This window comes from Mauremys reevesii, linkage group 2, assembly GCF_016161935.1.
Source record: "Mauremys reevesii isolate NIE-2019 linkage group 2, ASM1616193v1, whole genome shotgun sequence".
Classification (NCBI taxonomy): Eukaryota; Metazoa; Chordata; order Testudines; family Geoemydidae; genus Mauremys; species Mauremys reevesii.
Window position 1 is genome coordinate 239,694,718 of NC_052624.1, and position 26,666 is coordinate 239,721,383.

The 26,666-nt window shown below is 41.5% G+C and overlaps 1 protein-coding gene and 1 long non-coding RNA gene across 4 annotated transcripts in view; one reads left to right on the forward strand and one right to left on the reverse strand.

Moving 5' to 3' along the window:
- RALYL (RALY RNA binding protein like) overlaps positions 1–26,666 on the forward strand; it is a 280,552-nt gene that overhangs the window by 209,941 nt on the left and 43,945 nt on the right. For all 3 annotated transcript variants that reach the window (XM_039527487.1, XM_039527488.1, XM_039527486.1), the window contains exons 4-5: positions 14,147–14,194; positions 19,440–19,603. In XM_039527487.1, coding sequence (XP_039383421.1) covers positions 14,147–14,194; positions 19,440–19,603 — 212 coding nt within the window. The remainder of the gene's footprint in view (positions 1–14,146; positions 14,195–19,439; positions 19,604–26,666) is intronic.
- On the reverse strand, positions 12,661–26,272 carry LOC120399318. Its single transcript, XR_005595087.1, has 3 exons — positions 26,178–26,272; positions 20,481–20,555; positions 12,661–13,733 (listed from the first exon to the last, which is right to left on the reverse strand). It is a non-coding gene; the product is annotated as an uncharacterized LOC120399318 (long non-coding RNA).

The following is a 26,666-nucleotide window of genomic DNA, read 5'->3' on the forward strand; positions in this document are numbered from 1 at the left end:
ATATATCTGCTAGTGTATGTATAGACTAGCGAAAAGGCCAGTATCCCAATGGAATTTCATTTCACAGAATCTTGTTGCATTCTAGTGCCACATGTCACCTCCAGCTGAGAATATTGGGCCAAAATCTGCTCTCAGTTATACCAGAGTAGAATTGGAGTAAATCCATTGAAGGAATTGGAGATAATCCCAATTTACACTCAGGTAAATAACAGGATCTGCGCCATTGACTTCAACTAGTTATTCTGGATTTACACAGAGGTAGCTTGGAATGGAATGTGGCTACTATTATTTATTATTCATTACTTATTAAGCACCCTCAATTGCTTCATTGTTGTACAAATCATATATACGTTTAGTCCCTACCACAAGGAGTTTACATGGGAATTAGACAATATAGATTTACAATATATTGGAGGACAACACAAAGATTATTCATGTGAAAAAAATATGGGCAGATAAGTAAGACAGGAGAAGCTTAATGCAGGGATTTGAATGTAGTGACAAGAAGATTTGATGGGATAGAAGAGGGGGATCCAGTGGAAGTTTTCAGAGGGAGGGATGACATTGTAACACTGATAGACAAGGAAGATCTCATATGCAGTGGTGATGTAGCCATGTTGGTCCCAGGATATTAGAAGGACAGGGTGGGTGAGGCAATATTTTTATTGGACCAAATTTTGCTGCCGAGGAAAAGAAAATTTCAAACTTGCACAGAGCTCTTCTTCAGGTCTGGGAAAGGTATTCAGAGTGTCATAACTAAATACAAGGTGCAACAGATTTTTTAGTGTAAGTAGTTAACACAGGTCGAGCTTATTGTAAGCACAGAAGCTTGTCTCTCTCACCAACAGAATTTGGTCCAGTAAAAGATATTACCTCACCCACCTGTAATATCCTGGGACCAGCATGGCTACAACAACAACACTGCGTACATATTCCAAGGAACCATTCAAGGTGAAGTGTCCGATTAACACCTCTCCAGTGATAGAGGGGAAAGGGGAAAAGGGTTGGGGAGCAGGATGTAAATGGTTATAGATTATTGTAATAAGCCATAGATCCAGTGTCCTTCCTATTCAGTCCATGATTTTTAGTATCTAGCAAAGTTATGAATTTAAGCTACAGCGCTCAACTTTTGAAGATGTTAAACAAGTTTCCTTTGAGGATGAGGACTGATAAGTCAGATATAGAGTCATCGCTTTGTGAAAAGTGTTCACCTACAGGTGATATGGCACTTTTGTCTTTTTTCATTTTTCTGTGTGAGACAGGGCCGCCCAGAGGATTCACGGGGCCTGGGGTCGGGGCACAGGGCACGGGGCCCCCGCTTCGGCAGTAGTTTGGCAGCAGGGGGTCCTTCCGCTCCGGGACCCGCCGCCGAAGTGCCCCGAAGACCCGTGGTGGGGGGGTCCCCGCTGCCAAATTGCCACTGAAGACCCGCCCCGGGACCCGCCGCCAAAGTGCCAGAAGGACCCGCCGCTGTCCATGGTTTTGGACAGTGTTTGTTGTTGAATGTAAAATTGTTATGGGTGAGGATGAGTTTGGTGTTGTGTTTGGGGTGAAATGAGACAAACACTATGCTCTCAAAAAAGCTCACACAGAAAAATTATAAAAGACAAAAATGCCATATCACCCATAAGTGAACACTTTTCACAAAGTGATCACTCTATATCTGACCTCTCAGTCCTCAAAGGAAACCTGTACAACACCTTCAGTTATGAATTTAAGTTCCCACAAGTCTGGGAACTTAAATTAATAATTATGCTAGATACTAAAAAACCTGGGCTGAAGAGAGAGAGACTGGATTTATGGCTTATTACAGCAATCTATAACCCACTAACCCGCACCCCAGCTGTTTTTTCCCCTTTTTCTCTCTGACTGGAGAGGTATTAACTGGCCACTTCACCTTGAATGGTCCCTTCAAATATTTCTTAACTACTTAAGCTAAACATTCTGTTCAACCTTGTATTTAGCTGTAACACTCTGAGTATATTTCCCAGGCCTGAAGAAGGGCTCTGTGTAAGTTTGAATTTTTGTCTCTCTCACCAACAGAAGTTGGTCCTAAGGAAGATCTTGGCAGCTGCATTTTGTATGGACAAGATTGGGGCAACTTGCATGTCAGAGAGGCCTAAAAGAAGGTTGTTACAATAATCAGGACAGGAGATTGGTGAAGGCCTAGATGACAGACTTAGCAATAGGGTTGGAGACAGATAATTTTTTCTGATGCTTTCTTTTGATATGTCTGACACCACTACCGTGAATGATCATTTTCACTCACTCATAGACAGTGTGGGCAATCCATGTTGGCGTCTCTTTCTGTTTCCATGCCCACTTTTTAACTGGTCTCTTTGTAGAAGGGATAACTCATGAGGTACTTAAATGATTTGAAGAATGGAAACAAAGTGCTCAGTACCTTAGAGTCTCAAGCCCTGTCTGAGCAACTATAACAGGTAGAAAATGTTGACTATATCAGTTACCCAGAGAAAGTGGTGAGCAGATAACTTATCTTTAAAAAGTGTGAGTGCTCAAGAATATAAGGTAATTGGACAAAGCATGCATGCATGCATGTATGTATGCTGGGAATGGAAAAGAAAGGCTACCGAGCAGGGGGTAAAGGTAAGTAATTTCCCTCTTTTTTCCCTTTTTTTTTTTCTCGTGTTTGCCTCCTTTCTCTCATACCATTCTTGTTTTCTTTTTTGTGAAAAAAGTGAAGCAGCACATCCTTCGCCAGAATCTGGAAGCATTCTTTTATAGGGGAGACTCTTCTCCCACTTCCTATACCAATTTGGCTTTCTGAGAAGTTGACAGGTACAGTGGTTGCCATTAAAATGTCAGCATTTTCCAACATTTACTATACAGTGGGTCAGAGATAAAATAGTGTTTCCTTATATTTAGACTAGGACATAGATATAGTATTTCAATTATCGCCCGGAGTTATCTGTTGATAAATATTGTTATTTTGTATGCTGCTTGCCAACTGCACTTTTGAAAAAAAACCAAAAACAGTGCTGTAGAATAGGATAAAATATTGGACAACCAAATATTGTCTTTTGATTGTCCAGCAATAATAGGCCTGTTTCCACTCTTCATTATGCTGGTTTAAATCAGAAGTAACTCCATCAAAGTCAATAGATTTACACTGGTATAAATACTGTGTAACAGATCAAAATCAAACCCACTTAATTTCAGTGGTTTAGCATCAGCATTTTATGACTCTGCGTAAAGGGAGAAAGAGCCAGCCTTTGAATTTGTTGTTGTTGTTTTGTTTTTATAAACTCTGAAATTGTCACCTTGTAATTAATGAATCCTTTATATACTGTGCTTTTGTTGCTGTTGCATTCATTGCTTCTCAGGTAACCTCTCTTGAAAGTATATAAAGTTTCCAGAGCTCTATTTTTGTAATCTAAAGTGATTATTCTTTCAGGTCTGATGCTGCAACTGTAATTTTAATTTATCAATCTGCCATTCAGTGAAATGCTGTAGCAACATTTGAAAAGCTTAAATCCGTCATTTATCCCTATACTTGTCAATGACACTCTTCTGCACTTGTCAAACCGAGTTAAATGGCACTCCTGTGACATGTACAATATTACCAATAAATTGGATAATCAATCATGTATGTGTACAGTTTGACAGGAGTATCCTGAATACATTGAATTCAGAACAAATTTTTAAGGGGTAGAAGCTCATTACTCTTGAGCTAAAAAAATACTCTAGTGGCATCAAGGCTGGCCTCACTTGCTCTATACAATTAAAGGACACCTTGGGAAATGGTAAGGTAGAAAACTTTTTCATTTCTTTGGTCTAATGTTCTCCTGGGGAAAATGTAAGAAATTGGAGCTTACATCAGATGACCGAAAAAATAGTTTACCGGGTGGGCAGAAAGACATGGAAACAGTAAGTAGATTTATTTAGGATTCTTGATCTAGAAAAGTAATGATGCAGCATTTGGTTTCTAAAAGCATTGAAACAGCCACAGTTGCATGCATTGTGCACACACGCACAACAGGCATTTTTGAGCAGGAACACTAATAATACTTAGCACTTATACAGCATGTGACATTCTCTGGGCTACATTTCCATTAGAGATCCAGCCCTTTTTCACCTCTCATGCACCCTATGCTGCTCTGACACAGGGGCCAGTTGTTTCTCCGAATCAGAGAGCCTTATCCCTGATGTTCTTGATATCCCCTGTTGCCCCGAGTGGAGTTCCTCTGCTGGGGAGAATCTGTCCCTCGGTGTGCTTTACAAGCTTTGACTAATCCTCACAAATCCCAGGGAAGGGCCTAACGTTGCATACTCCACTTTGAAAAATGGGGCCTAAGTGGCTTGTTCAATATTCTTGCTGGTCACCAGGCTCAGGATTTTCCCCAATCACATTTTAGTGGCAAACTGCTTTCATCTTGTGAATGTGTTTTTGAATATGGAGTACAAATATTTCCTAATGGTACATACAACCAATGGATCCAAACCAGCTCCCACAAAGTTAATGGGGAAACTCCCTTTCACTTTTCTGAGTGCCAGAATAGGGCCCTTATTAAATTTATACAGGCTTGCTATAGCAGCTGTTTATTTAAAAGGTAGAATCGACTGAATTGTGCCTACAAATACGAAGGCAATAGAGAAACTAGCTTTGTTATTACAGACAGGGGGCAGTTCCTGTGTGTTGGATTTTCAAGAAATCCTTTTGATTTTCCCACAGAAATCAGAAATAGTCTACATAAATGACTGTATCTCAGGAACGTGTGTTCCTTTGTGATCACCAAACAAACCATGCTGATCTTGTCAATTTCCTTTGTAAGAATTTGCCTTCCAGTCCTTCTAATTATTGCCTTCTTTTCCTAATCCAGACCTACAGAGAAATCTTAGAACCTTTGAAATGATGACCTGGGTCTTTCCAGCCTTAATTTTATACACATAGATTAGTATTTACATATTGGACCCTTTGATTTGTCTAAATGTGCACAAACAATTAAAATTGGCCAATAATTTAAATTTCCAGGCAATCAGCTAATTTGAAACTTTACCATCTCCAAGCATTTTGACTGGGGGGGCCTTGCCTACTTGAAAAGGTGAACTGCACCACAGAAATAAGTTAAAACTTACATTTTCTATAATTCCTTTTTGTCCTCTGGCACTTTCTGGTTTCCTAGAAACCTTGCAGAATGTGTTAGTCTGAGAAATCACTAATGACTGTCCATTGACAGTAAGTATGTCAGCAAAAAGCAGACTCTAAAGACTGTTTTCTGTTTATCCCCAGAACAGATGTAGCATGGGCTGCAGAATAAGTTTCTCTCAATGTGTCTCAGCCCTGACAAATGGGAGCATCTCTATTATAGAGATGGTAGTTGAGTCCCCCTGCTCCTTCAGTCTTTGGCCTCAGTGGTGAGCTTGTCAATTAATATGCTAGTTACTGCCAATTGTATTGCTGTTTTTGTGGGATTTGGACTCCTGTACACTAAGAACTGGACTGAGATCTCCAATTTATTTCAAATAGACCACAGAAAATCAATCAGGTGACACTGGCTTTTAGTAACTACCAGCCTAAGATGGATTCAGCTTGACAGTTTAGAGGTGAAAGGCTGTATATCGCATCGTTAATTCCCTACATAGGTCAAACAGTTCCCCAACTAAATTTTTTACTGCAATTTTTAATATTTAGATGTCAGTTTAACTTAGGCTCAATCCCTTTTGTATTTAAAAGGATACTATTTTTTGCAATCATTCTGTGTGAAAGGAGAAATGATTTTACAAATGACTGGATTACTAGTTTAAATCATTGTGTTGACAAGCACCTCCTAAAGAGAGTTGGACTGAAAGAATATTGTTTTAGTATTGAATATTTTTATCAAGCGTTGTCAAAGGAGCAATTGATCGTGTTAGTGGTGATAGTGCTGTCAATTGCATTAAGATGCATTGTGCCTGGTTTATAAAGATTTACTCAATTTGCAAATAAATCTCTGTACTGAAGAAAGCAAAAGAGATATTAGCTACAGGATAAATTACATGCAGGATTCAATCTCTTACTGCAATAAAAATACTGAAAACAAATTCTGCTCTCCATTACTCCACTGAGGTCAATTGAGTTGTCTAAGTTTTAAAGTAAATGAGAGCAGAATTTGATCCTAGGTTTATAAAATGTTTTGCTGCCAGAATGTTCATTACAAAAAGAACAATATCCTAACTTAAATAAGAGCTTAATAATTAATAAATCTAATCTTATTTCAAAGGTACATAGAAAGGCATAATTTTGCATTTTCTTGACTGAAATACATAGAACTCCTGATACTCAACTTTCATGTGCCTGTGCTCAATATTATACCTGTGAAAATCTGTCCAAGGGGATCCTTTATTCTTAAAGACTACAGAATTTAAAGTGAAATGTGGTTTAAAAATACAGCATCTCCAGCAGCAGCCAACCAGTTCCAGCAGGATTGTTTTTTAAGTGATGTTGAGCTTAACAGGAATTCATCTTACTTTTTCATTGATGAGTTTTCTTTGGGCTCAGAGTGAGCATTACATGGTGTTTTACTATGTCTTTCATTTTGTTAGTAGCATTATGCAGTGCTGTTGTTAATGCTGCAGAGATGGCATATATTTGTGGGTAGGTTAACAGCCAGTTTTCAATGCCATTATGAAACTGGTGATTCCTCCAGTCCACAGGATTGTTTAAACCTCTCTCCGCTTCCAGCTTGCTGTATATTTGGTAAGCTAGACAGCACAAGTGGATGCCTGCAGCATCTGTAACACAGCTTTGTTGGTTGCTAAGGAATAACTCTCAAGAGGTTAAGAGCCCTGCAGTCACCTTGATCTTTGGGTCAACGATCATCTGCTAATTTGCAGCTTCATGCTCTGTAGTTTAGCACTGACTAAATCATTGTGACTGACTGTTGGCATGGAAAAGTGTGAGCAATTAAGGCTGTAGCTGGGGAGAATATATGGGTCTCTTATAGTGTCATATCATTATTACAGTATTGTCAAGCATTGAAAAATCATGAATCAGCTCCCCCCAAAATCATGAAATTGACTTGAAAATCATGAAGGTGTTTAAATAGCACATTTTTGATTCTTTATTTTTGAGCCTTTTCAGGTACACATGGTTCATATTTTCAGTCTCTTATCGACAACCACGTGGGCTAGAAACTTACTGTGATGAACTGGCGCTGTCAGTACAACTTATGAATTCTGATTGATAGTGTGAAGTGATATTGTGAAAAACTTCTGTATAATGAGTGCCTATATATATATATATATGTGGATCCACCATCACTGACAGATGCAATAGTAGAAGCACACCAGGCAGAGATACAATGGGGTGGTGCTTCGGTCTCAAGGACCCTATTCAGGTGCAAACACCTAAAGGATGGTGAGTGGCATCCTGGTGCCTCCTGCTGGTGACTCCGGGAATTAGCTCTGTCCAGTGGAGCGCCTCCTCCTGGTGGTGTCCCATCCGTCATTCTGCCCTAAGTCTGTGCCCAGAAATGTCCCACAAAGAACAGAGGATGATAGCACATAGATGTCACTCCTAAAGTGCCATAGACATTTTTGGGTAACTGTATTGCTACTAAATGTTTTTAAAACATGGGATTTAATAATATGGCATTCATAGCTCCCTGTACAAAGACTCAGTTAAATAAGCTTTCTCCAGGAAACTAATCACAGGTTGGGGAGGGCAGGGTGTAAAACACAATTCATTCCCTCCTTCTGGGGGTTGCCCAAAGAGGCCTCTCCATCTCTACTGTTCCAGCCTATGGAGTGAAGTAGCATCTGCAGTTGCCTATACCCGGTATGCAAGTGATTACAGCTACTCAATTGCCAGACGTGTGGATCAAATGGCCTCCTTTGCTCCATCCCAATGGCCCTTCTCTGCTTATCTGTCTGCTACCAGTGTAGAACATCCTTCAGCAACATGCAGGGTGTGCAAAGACCTCTGTACAGATGCTGCACTTGGACCCTTCTCCATGCACCAGTGCAGTAGGATTTAGTTAGCAAGAAGGGCCTTGAATGAGCCTTCTATTTTAGGGTGAATTTCACTTACAGTACACAAAACAGTCTTGACATGGAAATAGGTAACCCTGGGTAGCCTATCAGAGAACGCCTCTACTTTTTAAGTCAACTGCTGGTGTTTCTCAGGATGAAGATTAAAACTAGAGAAAAACATGTACTCCTTCTGTCTGTCTGATTTTATTGCAGTTGTTGAAATTTTGGACCCAATAAAAGATTATTACAATCAATGTGGTATTTTGGGCAGTAAGACCAGAGTGTGACAGTATACAAATCTTTTGATAGAATTAAACAGGTTGTTTTTTTTTAAACAGCAAAACTAAGAGCTCAGGCAATCACCAACAAAAATTAGCAATGTAATTATTTTTATATAATTTTGAAATTCCAAAATAGTTGCTCTATACTTCTGCAGATTTGGGGCACTGTGTAAAGAATGGAATATTGAGCTCTTTGTTTACAAACCCAGAGACATGGAGATTAAGATTTCATTTCAAGCCCAATGGTCATCTGACTATGGAACAGAGCAAAGGAATGGAATTTTCAGATTGTTGATTTGTTGTGTAAAACCAGTTTTCCCAAAGGCACAGATGTGAATGGTCACCTCAGATTACTCACTAAATTGAAATAAACCATCTCTTTAGATGCCAACATTTAAAGAATATTTAAAATAATATGAGGAATTCTGTCTGGCTGAAATTCACATAGGTGTGAAGTGTCAGCTCAAGGTACCCTTTACACCAATCCAGCAAAGCTCTTAAGCCTATCTTTAACCTTAAGCATATGAAGCAGCCCACTGAAGTCTTGCATGCTTAAAGTAAAGAATAGACTTAAGTGCTGTGCTAGATCAGGGCCTCAGTCACGTGATAGGGCAATGCAAAGGCGAGTCACTGGCAGAAAGCCCATGCAGGTCTCTCTATGCTAGAGTGGATGGTGGTGATGGACGTAGGAAAAGAAGAACCAGGCAGAGCCCATACCATCTAGGTCAGAACCTGGAATTCTCACTCCAATGGAAATTCCAAAATTTCAAAACAATTCGTTACACATCAGAATGAAAACTCACAATTTTGAAATTGACCAGTGCAGTAGGATTTAGTTAGCAAGAAGGGCCTTGAATGAGCCTTCTATTTTAGGGTGAATTTCACTTACAGTACACAAAACAGTCTTGACATGGAAATAGGTAACCCTGGGTAGCCTATCAGAGAACGCCTCTACTTTTTAAGTCAACTGCTGGTGTTTCTCAGGATGAAGATTAAAACTAGAGAAAAACATGTACTCCTTCTGTCTGTCTGATTTTACTGCAGTTGTTGAAATTTTGGACCCAATAAAAGATTATTACAATCAATGTGGTATTTTGGGCAGTAAGACCAGAGTGTGACAGTATAAAAATCTTTTGATAGAATTAAACAGGTTGTTTTTTTTTAAACAGCAAAACTAAGAGCTCAGGCAATCACCAACAAAAATTAGCAATGTAATTATTTTTATATAATTTTGAAATTCCAAAATAGTTGCTCTATACTTCTGCAGATTTGGGGCACTGTATAAAGAATGGAATATTGAGCTCTTTGTTTACAAACCCAGAGACATGGAGATTAAGATTTCATTTCAAGCCCAATGGTCATCTGACTATGGAACAGAGCAAAGGAATGGAATTTTCAGATTGTTGATTTGTTGTGTAAAACCAGTTTTCCCAAAGGCACAGATGTGAATGGTCACCTCAGATTACTCACTAAATTGAAATAAACCATCTCTTTAGATGCCAACATTTAAAGAATATTTAAAATAATATGAGGAATTCTGTCTGGCTGAAATTCACATAGGTGTGAAGTGTCAGCTCAAGGTACCCTTTACACCAATCCAGCAAAGCTCTTAAGCCTATCTTTAACCTTAAGCATATGAAGCAGCCCACTGAAGTCTTGCATGCTTAAAGTAAAGAATAGACTTAAGTGCTGTGCTAGATCAGGGCCTCAGTCACGTGATAGGGCAATGCAAAGGCGAGTCACTGGCAGAAAGCCCATGCAGGTCTCTCTATGCTAGAGTGGATGGTGGTGATGGATGTAGGAAAAGAAGAACCAGGCAGAGCCCATACCATCTAGGTCAGAACCTGGAATTCCCACTCCAATGGAAATTCCAAAATTTCAAAACAATTTGTTACACATCAGAATGAAAACTCACAATTTTGAAATTTCCCATGGAATGGGTGGAGTCTGCAGTTTTCTTTAAAAAAAAACAGAACAACATTTCCCTTTTGGCATATTCCAAATGAAACTGATGAGGCTCCCAGTCCTCTGGCTGCCTGCCTGGCAGGTTACCAAGAAACCAGAAGCTCTGACAGTCTTGGCTTGAGCTGGGGCTCCCAGGGCTTTCAGGGCTCTGCAGCAACCCATGAGGTAAGGAAGTTGGTAAGAAACCCGGCAGGTCCCTTTTCCTGGTTTCCAGTAGAAGATTCAATAAAATCAAGACATTCCTGCAAAATGTGTGGATTTTGACAATTCAATATTTTCCAATAGATGAGATGTGCCACTGGAAATTTTCTGACCAGCCCCAAAAACTCTATATTTCTGAGAAGTCAGTACCCATCAAACCCCACACAAGCAGTACAGAGGGACTGCAGCCATGAGTCCATCCCCATACTCTAGAGCAGCAACTGCCTCAGGGGAGCAGAAATTCAAATCTTTGCCTTAGCCTTGGTTTGTGGGAGTGGATTTTGCCACATCAGCTCCACTGCACTTCATCCATGTAAAACCCAGTTATCTGGTCTTTATGCAGGTAAATTAAATTTCACCCCAAGTGACAGGTTTTCATGATGTTTTGGACAGGCCTTTTAAATTAAATTTATCCTTTTTGCCCTCTCTTTCTCTCTCTCTCTCTCATTAAATTATCTTCTGTCCTCCACATAAAACCACAATGCAATTAAATATTAATTTCAGACTTATTTTAGCTGTTAATCATGTAGTCAATTAAAAATGTTATGCTAGACCAGGGTTTCTCAAACAGGGGTCACCGCTTGTGTAGGGAAAGCCCCTGGCGGGCCGGGCCGGTGTGTTTACCTGCCCCGTTCGCAGATCCGGCCGATCGCGGCTCCCACTGGCCGCGGATTGCTGCTCCAGGCCAATGGGAGCTGCTGGAAGTGGCGCGAGCCGAGGGACTTACTGGCCACCATTTCCAGCAGCTCCCATTGGCCCAGTGGGAGCCGTGATCGGTCGGACCTGCGGACGGGGCAGGTAAACACACCGGCCCGGCCCGCCAGGGGCTTTCCCTACACAAGCGGCGACCCCTGTTTGAGAAACCCTGTGCTAGAGAATGGATGTAAATAAAACAATAGCTTTTCTACCTCTGATTTCCATGTGCCCTTAATCTTGTAGAATGGCTAGAGACTGAAAGACAAAATAAAAGATGGTGGTTACATTTAGAAAACCTGCCCAAGGCCTTACAGGGTAGTTTGCTTTAATTGCAAAAGACAGCTTAAACAATATGGTCCCTACCCACAGCAAAGTACTTGAAAAACATCTTAACAGTGTATGCATTAGCTGTATTGTAAATAATGATAACATCGTGGTGTTCAGGAGCATAACCAACAGCTGCTGTTTTGCCTAACAATGGGTAAAAGGTGGGGCCTGGGTCTCTGTACAAAGCCTGAATAAATTTGCACAGAAAGCCATCACAAGGGCTAGGGAGAAGGAAATCTACCCTCAACCTATATTCAGGTTGTGAGGCACTTTTACAATTAGATTATGGCTTGCTGAGCTCTCCTTTTTATGGGGCTTTTGGCCAGCACACAAGTTCTGCTCATGGAGCCTCTGTCTTCACCACACACCCTCTTTCCCCTGGCCTGTAACTGCCTAACAGAGAGACACTAATTGAAACTTGGCCCAGCATTGCACAAGGGAACTGTAGAGTCCTCGTGTATGGTCTTTCCTTAGGATTGAGTGAATAATTCATGGCATGAGCTCCTGGCATGTTTTGGGTTTCGGTTTTCATTGTTTCAGGCTTTCATTTTATTTCCCCCCTCCCTTTGTTTCTCCTCCTCCTCCTCCTTCTCCTGCCATTATCCCCCTTTTCAGTGGCAAAATGGAAGAAGAGGGAGGAGGGGAGGATGGAGTCTAGCCCTTTGCTAGGTGTCATTAGCAGCAACAAGGACCAGGTACAATAATATGTCTAAGGATCCTATCTAAAATGTTGGGATGGCGCCCCCATCTAAAAACTTACCCACTCCCAGGTTTTAGGAATATAAAATGTGACACACACATACACCCATCACCTTTATAGGTGTTTCTTCCCCATTCACAAGCACTCACTAGGAGTCTTTAGGAATATGAAACCACAGATACTTTTTATTTGGGGGAAACAAGATAAACATCTATTTATATAATAAAATGAAATTATAAAACCTAAACGGTGTCTGAGGAGCATGGGCAACCCCCAAGTCTCCCTTATTAATTAACCAATTTGTTGGGGTTCAGAATTCTTTATTCACAAAACAACCCTCGCCCACCTAAACTCCCTTGCGATTAGACTCAGGAGTTGTCAAATGGGTGCCAGGTGGTGGTTCTGTTCAGCCTGTCTGCTTCAGTCCCATGATGTCTGGCCCCACTCCAATCAGTGCTTGCCAGATCCGCAGATCACTCCAGGCAGTGCTTGCCAGATCTGGATCCGCAGTCAGCTCGGTCAGGCCTGCTACTTCCAAGGTCTGGTTCAATGAAATCTGCAACATCTGCATGGCTGCTGGCGCTAAGTCAGCTTCACTCAAGGCCCAGAGTCCCTGGATGGGAAACCCAGAGCAAATCAAGACTTCTAAGCAGAATTTTTTTTTCTGATCAGCTCTGCAAACAAGGATTGTCCAAAACACATCCTACATGGGAAAGAGCCATCCCTTATAAAACACCTACTGTTGTGTGTTTCCAGTGTTGTTTTTTTCTGCACACATTTTCTTCTATTTCTTCATCATTTCTAAATCCCGCCCGCTCTCTTCTTTTCTAGTTTCTTGTCTAAATCTTCTATTTTTTCCTTTGATAATTTCTCTATCTTCTTCCCTTTTATTCCTACTCTCCTGGCTCACTTCATAACGAGATTCACCCCCACTTACTTGCAATAGTTTATCCTCTCAGGCGGCTGAAGCAATGTATGTTTTGTCTTCCCTGACCTTGACCGACTACCTGCAGTAGCTGGGAGAGTAAAATATCCCTTGCAGCTCATTTTGTTGTATGCAGACCTTTTACCAGCTCCTCAGTCTTCTTTTTTCTGGCCACTCTGATAGACTTCATTACTGACACTCGCTACAGTGGCAAGAGGTGATTATTGTGACTGGGATACTCAGGAATGACCATGCTAAATTGACTTTGCACTTCCCGTCTCAAACATGGTTGTTCTCTAGGCCTTTCCAGTTCCCAACTGCATTTATTTCCCTGGATGTCTCCTTACTCAGTATGCCTCCAGACAGTTTCTTCCCATGTCTCTCAAGGTGGCATGCATTTCCCTTTCAAAACCTAAAGGAACGGCATGAAAACAAACCTCAGGGAGAAGTTAGTGTTTGTACGATATCTCATCTGTTTTCCTAGAATCGCTTCTCTTTCTCTTTGTATATGTTCAGGGGTTTTTCAGTTAGAAGGGTCAGACAGCAACAGTCCCACCATCTCATGTTCTCATGGGTCAAATGTTTTCATCCCCTGCCTGTTATTCTTAATTACAGGCCTTTTTTACTCTCGCACTTGTTTTCTGACCTTCCCAGGACACTGGATAACCTAGATGGACACAGAAAGAGGGAAGAGGAAGGCCACAGATTTGGAGTCCTTGCTTCATTTGAGCCCTAAGAATTATTCTAATAGTCATCTAATCACAGAGCTGTTATGCTGTATTAATTTCTTTCCATGTGTGCTGCCAGCTTCTTTCATCCAGGGGCTGTTAATAATAATTCACATTCCCAAATCTACAATAGCATGGTAGTATGCAAAATGGCATCATATCAGATTTAGAAATAACCTTGCTAAATCCTTTTCATGCATTAACAATTATATACATTTGGGCGGCTGGAAACAGTCTTTAAATGTTTTTGACTGTGAAAATAAATTAGTATTACAATAATACCACAAATATTTTAATGAAAGTAATTTTTCTATATGCCAGTTAATTACTGCTGTTTGTGTTCTTTCCGCAGAGGTTATGTCTTTGATTATGATTACTACAGAGATGATTTCTACAATCGGTATGTGCGGTTTTATTTCTACAGATCCTACACAGTTTTCACTATTTATTTATAATGCTGTCACATAATTAGCTTAGAGAGGGTTTTGGTTTTAATTTTACACAATATTCATATTTAATTATCTTTATTGCATATTGAGGGAAAAACTATCTAGGAATAAACTCAGTGTAGGATGAGATTTACAGAAAACCTTGAAGATTCATCCCCCCACTCCCCATGTCCTCCCATTTTTTCATGTTAAGCAGTTCTGTTGGTGTCCTGACTCTCTGAAAGCCCTTTTTTGAGCTTTTCCTTTACTGAAAAATTAAAGGATATAAAAAGAAAAGCCTGTGGTTTCTTATCCCTGCAGAGTTCTTCCCCAATATGATTTCTCTGGGATACATTGTAGATCTGGAAGTTCTTTAAGTATGAGGGTTTGAAAAAATGTTTGTCTTGATGTTTATATTTGTGAAATGTCTCCTGAGAAATGTGTTCTTTCAGGCCTCTCTCTAGAAAGCTGAAGAGATCTGCTATCATGTAATCATTTGCATACACTATTTTGCGGCAATTACAGCAGCATAGTTTCAGATAGGGTATGCAGAACAGAGGAGGGCCATTTTTTTACAGCACCTTGCACGAAGAACAGACCAACAGTGAGTGGGGAGGGCTTAATGCCACCTTTGTTCCCTACAAATTCTTTCTTGATCCAGGGTCTTCCCATCCCTTGGTTTGAGTCAGAGCAGTACTAAGTGTTACCCCAGGTGCTACCTAGCATAGCTGCCTGTTGTGCTCTTACACCACACCTCTTCCCTGCTATTTATAAGCCTGCCTTCAGCATATGCCTACACTGCGGCTGCACAGGAGGGTAGCGTGGGACTGCTCTGCCAGCACTATGCCGGCAGGGGAACCCCTTTATTCAGGGCAAAGGGAACAAAGCAGGGACAGAATTGGGCCCTGAAATTTTAGGGAGAAAACAAATGAAGGGGTAATGTGTCCTGTAAATCAATACTTGGAAGCATTTTAGAAACAAAGACATTTTCATCCAATAGGCCACCTGTGCTGGTTCCTTTGTGGCCATTTGTTTTGCATCCCTTACTCCAGTGTTTCCCAAACTTGGGACGCCGCTTGTGTAGGGAAAGCCCCTGGCGGGCCGGGCCGGGCCGGTTTGTTTACCTGCCGCGTCCACAGGTCCAGCTGATCACGGCTCCCACTGGCCGCGGTTCACCACTGCAGGCCAATGGGAGCTGCTGGAAGTGGCGGCCAGTATGCCCCCCGCCCACGCCACTTCCAGCAGCTCCCATTGGCCCAGAGCAGCGAACCACGGCCACTGGGAGCCGTGATCGGCCGGACCTGCGGATGGGGAAGGTAAACAAATCGGCCCGGCCTGCCAGGGGCTTTCCCTACACAAGCGGCATCCCAAGTTTGGGAAATACTGCCTTACTCAATTACCCTAACACCTCAGGCAGCACTGAAGGTGGTGGACACTTGGAACTGCGAGCCAGCACTTCATCATACTCCCACTTTATCAGACCCTGGTAATAGTATAGTGACCTTGTCCTAAGAGAGGTTAATTTGTGGTGTTTTCACATTCCCTGGTTTCTTGCTCTGAATTTCTTGATCGGAGTTGCTATGATGGTACAAGCATTTCACAAAGTACTTTTTGTGACTGATTCTCCCCAAGCATGAAAGTTATGTGAGTTCTGCAACTCTACAGAGGATTCAGTAATCTAGGTGTAATACAAGGGCAACAAGAATGATTGGAGATAAGAAATATGAAATATGAAGACAGATTGAAAAGATTGGGAGTGTTTAATTTAGAGAAAAGATGAATGAGAGGGAATGTGATAGAGGTATACAAAATAGTGAGTAGCCGAGAGAGAAAGCATGGTATAGAACTGGGCACTCCTATTTACTATTTCTCTTCAGACAAGAACAAGAAACAGTTTATGGTCTTGCCTATGGTGGCTGGAGTTAGCTTCCTAACACAACCAGGCTATTAGCCACTAAAGTGCTCTCCTCTGGGCTATTCCAACCCTGTCTTTGCCTTGCAGGTTAACAACCGGTGTACCCAATTCCCTTTGATTCATTCCCCTGTGGTATCCAGTCCCTGACACTGGTTACTTACAGAAATTCCAGATCCTTTGCCCCCAGAGGAGCAGTGTACTCCAGTTTAAACTTAAATCCCATTCCTGTACAACAATCACCACTTTTAATAAAAGGGATATTTAAGAAAGAATGGAGAGCTAACTAGAAACAAGAGAGAGTGGTGGAAACAAATGGTTATGATACTAAACAAAATCATAAAAAGCAAAGCTGGGTCTACTCTTATTAAGAGTTACCTTTCTTATCTAATAATAGGTTTTCCACTACAAAGTTCAGTCTGTTACAGAGCTGGCCAGCTTCACAGGAGCCAGGAGCCAATTTTTCATGAGAACATCTCTGCTCTCCAAGATGTGTCCTCAGTGAAAGGATACAGGGTGCCTTTCTCCACCCTATGCGATACCAATAGAGTCTTTTATCTTTATTCATAGGGTGATTGTCTGGTGTAATGTTCCTTCTTTTACCTTCAAGGGGTTTCGATTTTTTGTGGTTGTCTCTGATTGTTTTCCATTCATAGTCTTGGGATGAAGCAAGGCTAAACAACTGAGCTTTGCATTACATCACCGGCTAACCAGGGCAGGGCAACTCCCTTGAATGGGCCATCAGCTAGACATATGATCTTCTGGTGACTATCTTTTACTCCAAGTCCATAAAGCATATGTTCAGTATAATTACATTCTTCCTTAAATATTACCCATACATACATCTCACAATGATTATGAATCTTGACAAGTTAGCTTTCTGTAGACCTTAATCTTTATGAATAAATGTCCTGCAAGACATGTTTGATGTAGTGAGTTTGTCAGGTCTGAGGTGAGACTTGTTTTCAAAGAACGGGGGGATACTTTGCCAAAGAGCCTCTGTGTCACACCCAGATTCTAACTATCGGAGGTTAGGTAGAAAATTCCAATGTGGACAGGTAATTCTAGAATGGTCCACTACAGGATATCTTACACCTCTGTTGAAACTTTGTGTACTAGTCACCATCTGTCAGGATAGTGGCACACTGGTTGGATCCAATATGGCAAATCATATGATTTATAATTAGGGCCTTACCAATTTCACGGCAGTGAAAAATGTGTCACAGACCATGAAATAAGCCCTTCCCCGTGAAATCTGATCTCTTCCTTGCTTCTGGGAGTGCTCCAGCCAGGGGGCTCCTAGCTGCAAGTCCTGTCTGGGCTGAGAAGGGAAAGGACTTGTCCTCCCCCTGCACAGCTGCTCTCACTTTCAGGGGGAAATCAGACCCACCTCGGAGTGCCTCTCCCTGCTGCAGGAAGCTCCAGCCCTGGAGGTTCTGCAGCTGGAGGAGACTTGTGGAGGTGGGTCCGATATCCCCCGGCTGCGGGGAGCCCCCCAGCCAGGGGGCTCCCAGCTGTGAGTCTCTGCTGGGCTGGGGAGGGACAGGACTTGTCCTTCCTTTGCATAGCAATCCTGTGGAGGGAGATCAGACCCACTTCTGAGTGCCTCCCCCTGCTGCAGGAAGGTCCCTACCCAGCCTCGGAAGTTCCTGCAGCTGGAGGAGGTTTGTGGAAGGTCTGATATCCCCCGGCTCCTGGGAGACCTGAGTTCTAATTCTGGGTCTGGTTCTGATTTGATATTTGACGCTGAGTAAGTCCTTATTCTTTCTGTGCCTCTGTTTCCCCATATTTACCTAACTCAGTCACAGGAGATGTGTCAGGGTTGCTCTGAAAATGAAGCACTATATAAATATTATTAGATATCACTAAAGTTTGAAGGGACTATATAGCCGCACTGCACACAGAGCAAATTTCTTTCCCTGCTATTTCTGCAAAGAGGACTGGAAATTGAGTTTTTATTAGCAGATTTTCCTCCTCAATGTTCCATCGGATTTGGTGTTCACGTCCCAGAGGAACAGGAAGGAAGTTCAGCACAAGAACCTATATATATGCTGAGATCTACCAGAGACCAGGACTATTTGTAAATTATGCCTCCATTCCACCTCCTGACCACTCCCTTTATCTCCCTCTAAGCCTTTGGCAACCTGGCTCCCCTAGCAGCAGCAGCAGCAGAAGCTAGCCCCCAAGCCCTGCCTGGGGGCATTACATTGCTCAGGAAACCTCAGACCACCTTCTGTGGTTTGGTGTCCACTCATCACCATCCCTTGCTGCCCCTTCCCACCCCCAGAAACTGATCACCATAGAGCTGCAAGGGGACTTGCAAGAAGGGGCAAGTTAATATAAATGAAATGGTGAAATCCCCTTGCCCAGATCTTCCAGGTTTTTATCCCCTCCCTAGCCCACAGCTTTTATGTTCTATATGTGTTTCCTAGGCTTTGTGTCACCTTTTTATCTCTCTCCCCATGTTCCCTGACTTGTGCACAGATTAGTGAATTGGTATTGATCCACTGTGTTTAGGATTCAAGGAATTTAGTTGTGGAACACTCCATTGTGGGGACTTAGGGAGTATTTTTATTTACTTAAATGGGAGTTTTTTGAATTCATAGTTGCCATAATGCAGAAGGCCCACACCAGGGGCATCCATTAAAGTAGTCCTAGGAGTTTTGGTGGTTCCAAAGTGTTCCATTTTTATTAAAAAGAATACAAATACATGTCACTCTGTCTTGGACAGGTTCCACTCTTTTAATGCCTTCCTCTGAAGGATGCACACCTCTCTCAGTGAAATGTGCCTTACGCAGTTGCATGGGTGGGGAAATCCATCATTTGGCATTATGACACTGTTGCACTATATTTCTTTAAGGCAATGTTTGGTCTCAGGACTGTTCATCCTCTTTAATGTATGTGCAGTCTGGAGTTGGAAAACTAAAATCTAGACCCATGAATGTAATAAAGGAGTCAAAATGTCATCACGACAAAATGTGCAGCAGTTATTTGTGCACAATGAAATGCAGGGGATCTGCAGAGAGCAGGAGATGGATTTTCCATGATGCAAATAACAGAACTCCATAAAGCATCCCTCATTTAAATTACACAAAATCTGAGAGCTATGCACACTGGGCTGTGACTGAAATCCAAATATGGCACTTAATGTGCAGAGGTCCTTGAAATCTAATTTGACTGTGATAAGAAGTGATTGATTTCAAAGAGAAATTTCCTCTAAAATAACATGAAAATTTAGTTGACAGGATCACGAGGACATGAAACCACATCTCAGCATTTGTAAAACTGTTCTCATTTTTTCTCAGATTGTTTGATTACCACGGTCGTGTCCCACCACCACCTCGTGCAGTGATACCACTGAAGCGCCCTCGTGTGGCCATGACAGCAACTCGTAGAGGGAAAGGGGTTTTTTCCATGAAAGGGGGATCGCGATCAACGTCTAGTGGGGCATCTTCTTCTGGATCCAAATGTAAGTTGCTTATATTAGTTAGCTTATCTTGGAACTGGCTTTAATAAGGGGAAACTCTTTGTAACTGTTATCATGATGGTTACTCTGGTTGAGGTTGTTACCATCTTCCATTGCAGCCCCTTGTTTTAGTCCCTTTATTACTTTGGCTTGGAAAATTGGTTTGGCTTTGAAAATTGCCAGACTTACTCTGAAAGCCAAGGAAAACATTTCTGCAAAGTTTGGAGGAAATCTGTTCAATAGTATTTCAGTTACAGATCATTTAAAAATTACCCTGATTTGTAATGTTGATGCTTGTCTAATGTTCATCTTCCTCTACCTCAAAAGTGGCTTGTTCAAACTTTCAATGCCATGAGATCTCCTTGGCATCTCATAGAATCATAGAAATATAGGGACTGGAAAGGACCTCAAGAGGTCACCCCACACTGAGGCAGGATTAAGTATGACTAGACCATCCCTGACAGGTGTTTGTCTAGCCTGTTCTTAAAAACCTCCATTGACGGGAAGCTCATGTGCCTGCTATACTTGAAGGAAATAGGCTGTAATTAAGCAACATTATCAAGTATTTTGTTGTAGACAGTTTGAGGCCCAATCCTTCTCCCATGGATTTCAGTGGGAATTATGAGCCCAGTCTTGTTCTCATTGATATCATTAGGATTTTGTTTGCTGTTGACTTCGGGGGAGGGCAGAAGCAGGATCAGTGCAGGCAAAAGTGTCTTGTTGGTGTTCAAGAGGGTGCACAAAACAGGGCTGGGCATTCAGAGAATATTCAAAATAGTCTGTTAGTTGCACTCAGATAAGGGACTTAATTAAGAAAAATAGACTTGACCCACTTCCCTCATCATCACCTCCCAAAATATGCCCTGGGAAATTCACTTACCTCCCCATGTCTCTTCAGTACCCATCTATCTCTTCCTACCCCTCCTGTGGAGTGATAAATCCCCCTGGAACGTCACTGGAAAAAGAGGAAAAGGGGGATGAGAGTCAGGCACTAGGGGGCATGGAGGGGCCTAGAGAAAGATCCTCTTAGCAGATCTGGACACCACTTAACAGTGCCCCTAGAGGGGAAAAAACATGAATTCAGCAACAGTAGACATGACAGGAAAGTAAAACAGGAAAAGGCTTACAAACATGGCATCATAATAATGAGATAACATAGTGGGTTTTCCCTGCCTGAACAACCCCATCCCAGGGTGCTAGACACAGAGGCTCACAAAGAAATACCTGTTTTGCCACCATGGTGTCCTTGTGTGTAAAAGCATAAACAGGACAGGGCAGGGTACACTCACTGTCTCTCACAGAATAGGTGTAGTACCTTGTACAAGACAGAACCACTGGAGACAGGTAATGGTAGAAACCAGTCATGTTAACAGGAAAATGTATGTTCTACAGATTCTGGGCCTTCTGTAATAAAACTAGAGAGAAGTGCTGGGCAATGATGGGGTACAGCAACAAGCCACAGGCATTGCCCCAGCCTGAGATGGGTGTGCAGGGTAATTGGAGTGATTGTGCAAGGACAGCATGAGGTGATGGCTAGGAAGAGCAGAATTTCTCAATTTCTGTCTCCAAACTGTTCATCCTTGATTGCTCAAATACCATGACCCATCCATGGCACCCACTGGGGTTCTACTCCCCACTACCACTACAGTGTCCAGAACAATTCCTATATACAACCAGCACCTCGTGTATCCGGCATTGTGAGGGGGGTCAGGCTAGTGGCATTTCCTTGTTGTTAAGTCGCTGGACTTCCACTTTCCCCCACTGAGATCCAGAAGGAAGTGGGAGGCAAACAAGTTGAAAGTCTCTGGGTAAAGGTGAAAAGGGTAAAAAATAGGCATGATATCATAATACGGGTCTACTATAAATCACCAAATCAGGAAGAGGCTGTAGATGAGGCATTTCTAGAACAAATAAAAGAAATATCCAAAACACAAGATCTGTTTCTACTGAGGGACTTTAACTACCCAGACATCTGTCAGAAAAGTAATATGGCAAAATACAAAATTTCTAGTAAGTTCTTGGAATGTATTGGGGACATCAGTTTGTTCCAGAAAGTTGAAGAAGTCACCAGATGGACAGCCATTTTAGATTTGATTCTGACCAACAGGGAGGAATTGGTAGTGAATCTGAAGATGGAAGGTAATTGGGTTAAAGTGATCTTGAAATGGTAGATTTCATTATTTTAAAGAAAAGAAGGAGTGAGCAGAATGATCACAATAAACTTCAAAAAAACAGACTTTCACAAATTTAGAGAACTGGTAAGTAAGGTCCCATAAAAGAAAATCTAAGGGGGAAAAAGGAATTCAGGAGCGTTAGCAGTTTCTTAAGGACAATATTAAAGGCACAACTGCAAAGTATCCGGATGTGAAGGAAAGATAGGAAGAACAGTAAGACTCCAATATGGCTCCATCAGGAGTTCTTTAATGACCTGAAAATCAAAAAGGAATCCTACAAAAAGTGGAAATGACTAAGGAGGAGTATAGAAGAATAGCTTCTAGCTTCATGTAGAGACAAAACCAGAGAGGCTGAGGCACAAAATGAGATACACCTAGCAAGGGACATAAAAGGCAATAAGAAGAGATTTTTTTAAATACATCAGAAGCAAGAGAAAGATGAAGGAACGTGTAGGTCTTCCACTTAGTGGGGAAGGATAACTAATAACTAATGACACCAAGAAAGCTGAGGTGTTTGATGCCTATTTTGTTTCAGTCTTCACTTAAAAGTTTAATGGTGACCAGATACTCAACCTAATTAATATTAACAACAAAGGGGAAGGAATGCAAGCCAAAGTAGGGAAAGAACAGGTTAAAGAACATTTAGATAAGTTAGATGTATTCAAGTTGGCAAGGCCTGATGAAATTCATGCTAGGGTACTTAAGGAAGAAGCTGAAGCAATCTTGGAATCATTAACAATTATCTTTAAAAACTCATGGAGGTCAGGTGAGGTCCCAGAAGAATGCAGAAGGACAAAGATAGTATCAATATTTTAAAAGGGGGAACATAGAGGACAAGGGGAATTATAGACCAGTCAGCCTAACTTCGATACCTGGAAAGATACTGGAACAAATTACAATCAGTTTGTAAGCACCTAGAGGAGAATACGGTTATAGGGAACAGCCAACATGGATTTGTGAAGAACAAATCATGCCAAACCAAAACTAATTTCCTTCTTTGACAGGGTTACTGGCCTAGAGGATGGGGGGGAAGCACTGGATGTGAAATATCTTGATTTTAGTAGGGCTTTTGACACCCATATGACACTCTCATAAGCAAACTGTGGAAATGTGGTCTGTTATGAAATGACTATAAGGTAGGTGCTCAGCTGGTTGGAAGACCATACTGAAAAAGTAGTTATCAATGGTTCACTGTCAAACTGGGAGAGTACATCTAGGGGGGTCCCACAGGGGAGAGTTCTGGGTGTGGTACTATTCAATATTTTCGTTAATGACTTGGATAATGGAGTGGAGAGGATGCTTATAAAATGTCCAGATGACACCAAACTGGGAGGAGTTACAAGCACTTTAGAAAACAGGATAAGAATTCAAAAAAAACCTTGACAAATTGGAGAATTGATCTGACTTCAACAAAATGAAATTCAATAACGAAAAATGCAAAGTATTTCACTTAGGAAGGAAAAAAATCACATGCACAACTACAAAATAGGGAATAAATGGCTAGGTGATAGTACTGCTAGAAAAGGTCTGGAGGTTATCATGGATCACAAATTGAATTTGAGACAAAGGTGATGCAGCTGCAAAAAGGCTAATATTCTGGGGTATATTAACAGGAGTGTTGTATGTAAGACATGGGAGGAAATTGTCCCATTCTATTCGGCACTGGTGAGGCTTCTGCCGGTGTACTGGGTTTAGTTCTGAGTGAAAACGGAAGAAAAAGATGTGGACAAACTGGAGTGAGTCCTGAGGAGAGAAACAAAAATAAAAAAAGGTTTAGAAAACCTGATCTGTGAGGAAAGTAACAAAACTGGGAATGTTTAATCTTGAGAAAAGAAGATTGAGGGGGGATCTGATATGTTAAGGGCTGTTATAAAGAAGATGGTGATCAATTGTTCTCTAGGTCCACAGAAGGTAGGACAAGAATTAATGAGCTTAAGGTTCAGCAAGGAGATTTAGGTTAGCTATTAGGAGAGACTTTTTAAGTCCCCATCATTGGAAGTTTTTAAAAACAGGTTGGACAAACACATGTCGGGGGTAGTCTAGATGTACTTGGTCCTGGCTCTGCACAAGCGGGTGGACTTGATGACCTCTTGAGGTCCCTTCCAGCCCTACATTTCTATGATAGATTCTATGATTCTATCACAGTCATGAAGTGTTTTCTGAGTGTATCTCTGGAGGTGTCCCGCTTCGTCTTCGTGTTCCCCTGAAGATGGACACAAATAGGACTGCACGTCTTGTTCACTTGTGTATCCTCCTTTAAATATTCCCCCACTCCCTGACTGTTCTATTTTTATTTGCTCAGTCCTCTCAATAATGTACCAAGACTCCTAGTATAATTTTTGAAAAACAGCATATGCCTCACGATTTTCTTTTTCACTTTAGCATTGTTTAGAATCTATGTATTTATTAAGATTTACCAGAGGAGGGAACTCCCAATTAAGCATGATTGGGTTTTGTTTGTTTGTTTTGTGGTCTCTTTTCCAGCCCTTGAATCTATAAGGATATTCTGTAAGGAATCAAAGTGCAGATAAAGCAGATCTCCTCTACTGTTGCCCTCATTTTTCATTGCTGTAATGTACATTATGAGAAGTTAGTATAGGAGCACACAATTCCTTACGTGTCTTCATTGATCGTCTAATATGAATTGGCTTCTTGGGTTTGCTTTGCCTCAGGAGGATAAATTATTTTAGTTGAGGTTTTTTTCTACACCACAACACTGCCATATTCCCCATTCCAAGAAATTCCATTCCAGGAAATAGTGTATTGTGGCAAAAATCAAGATTTTAATAGCTCCCAGTATAGATCAGGGCACCTAAACTTTGTCCAGTTATGGGCCACATTGGCAACTTGCTATGAGCCCGCAGGCCATGCTACATGTGTATAACATGGAGCAAACTGCAGCACCCATATATTTTTTTAATACAGAACGCAGCTCAAAGACTCTAGATCCCAACATGCAGTGAACCATCTTGATTCAAGTGGCCTTCAGAAGCCTACACTTGTGTATTAGGGCATGATCCAAATCCCACAAAAGTCAATGAAAGGGCTTCTAATGATTTTAATGAGCTTTGGATTGCACCTTAAAATTGAAGAGACCAGTAGGCTGCCTTATTAAAAGTACTAAGGCCACATTTTTCAACCCCTGCATTAGATTTTCAAACTCTCTCACAGTTGCATATGAGTTAAAGTTGTAAAATCCCTTTCACATGCTTGAATAAATTACAGAAAAATATTCTTTTTGCATGCAGCACACATTAAAATAAACGGGAAATCAAAAGTTTTTTTAAAAGGAGACAGGCATACAGTATATAGACTTTCACGCTTGATTTCTCCTTAGAATTACTTCCATTTTTTTCAGGTTCAACCAACACATCATAAAGGTGTTGACATGGACAGGAATTTAATCAGCTTATTGTAAGGTGTTTATCAGGAAAATATCCAGGCAGTTCCCTCAGGGACTGCAAGTTTGAAAGCAGAGAATGTTTGTTCTGTTGCTTCGTTTCCAAAGTTTCCAAAATTTTTGTTAGATTGACATGTAGGATAAAGCAATTCGTTGCTTTATTGCCACTAGTTCTTGTAATTTAATCCACACTTCTTGAATTAAATATATATTAAATTAGAAATAATACATTTTATTATTTAAGTGGGAAATCTCTCTACTAGTGAGCAACATTTTTTTGCTTGATTTTTTTTTTAATTCAAAGTCAAGTCAGGGCTAAGGTGCAGAATCAGTTATGTCAAAATCATATTGGCTGTTTTTGTGAGGGTTCATCACATAATGTCAGAAATCTCATGAAATCAGATGCCCTAGTAGACTTTTACAGGAAAAGCAGTTTCTGCAAGATTTCATCCATACTAGAACTGGAACCAAAAAAATAGGTTCTTTCAGGGGCTGGGCTTACTTGTAGTATAATCTAGCGGTTAGGTCACTGGGCTTCTACTTTTCCCTGACTCCAGTGGCTCTTGCCAGCAACCACTCTAACACTGTGATGGACTGCATCTTGGGAGGCAGTGACTCAGCCTTCCAGCCAGGTCACCAATTCAGAATGCCCTCTTCCGGGGTAACAGAGTTTAAAAAAAACATAGAGTCCCACATCCTCCCAACAAGGAGAGTCTTAAGTTCATCTCCTGACCCCTGTATGTAGCTTGTCCTCGCCTCAGGGCTTTCAGGGTCTCTACCATCTCCTTACTCCTGAGGGGGGATTGTGGAAGGGTGGTTTATGTACCCTCAGTGGGTGGTAGGGGAGCCTAGGCCCTCCCACTCCACCAGGCTCCTGATCAAGGCCCTAAGAGGCAACAGTGTCAAGCACCCTGGAGTGTCTCAAGGCTGCTTCCCTGGGACACTTCCTACCATTTCCCTCCCAACAAAGTCTCAAAGGCCAACATAAGAAAGCAAAAGATACCCTCTTCCTGACAGCGAAGGCTTCTGCAGTACTCCTGTTCAGGTGCTGTCAGGATAGGTCTGTCCTCCTTCCCTGCCTGTCCCCTTCTGGGCTGTCTGGCTCCTTTTGAAGCTCCTCCTCCAGCTACAGCAGAGTCACCTGCACCCAGAACTGCTTCTTAACCCTTTCAGTTCCAATGTGTGGTTTATATGCCCCATCACACAGGTCCATACCAATAACTGTAGGGGTGGGTTTACATTAAGGCTGCAAAGAACTCCTCTCTGGAATTTAGAGAGGTTTGGATTAGGTCTGGTTTAGGAGTTTCTGAATACAGTGAAACTTATTGTGAACTCATGAAATGCAGTAGTAACATTATAAATAAATGATGTAATAGTCATAAACACAAATTCCTATACTCACTACAAGGGGCTGTCTTGCCCATTAGTCACTGTATGTGCAAAAATAATGGAAACAGCCATTATAACTGCAGTGAATTCTTCTCTAGCAAAT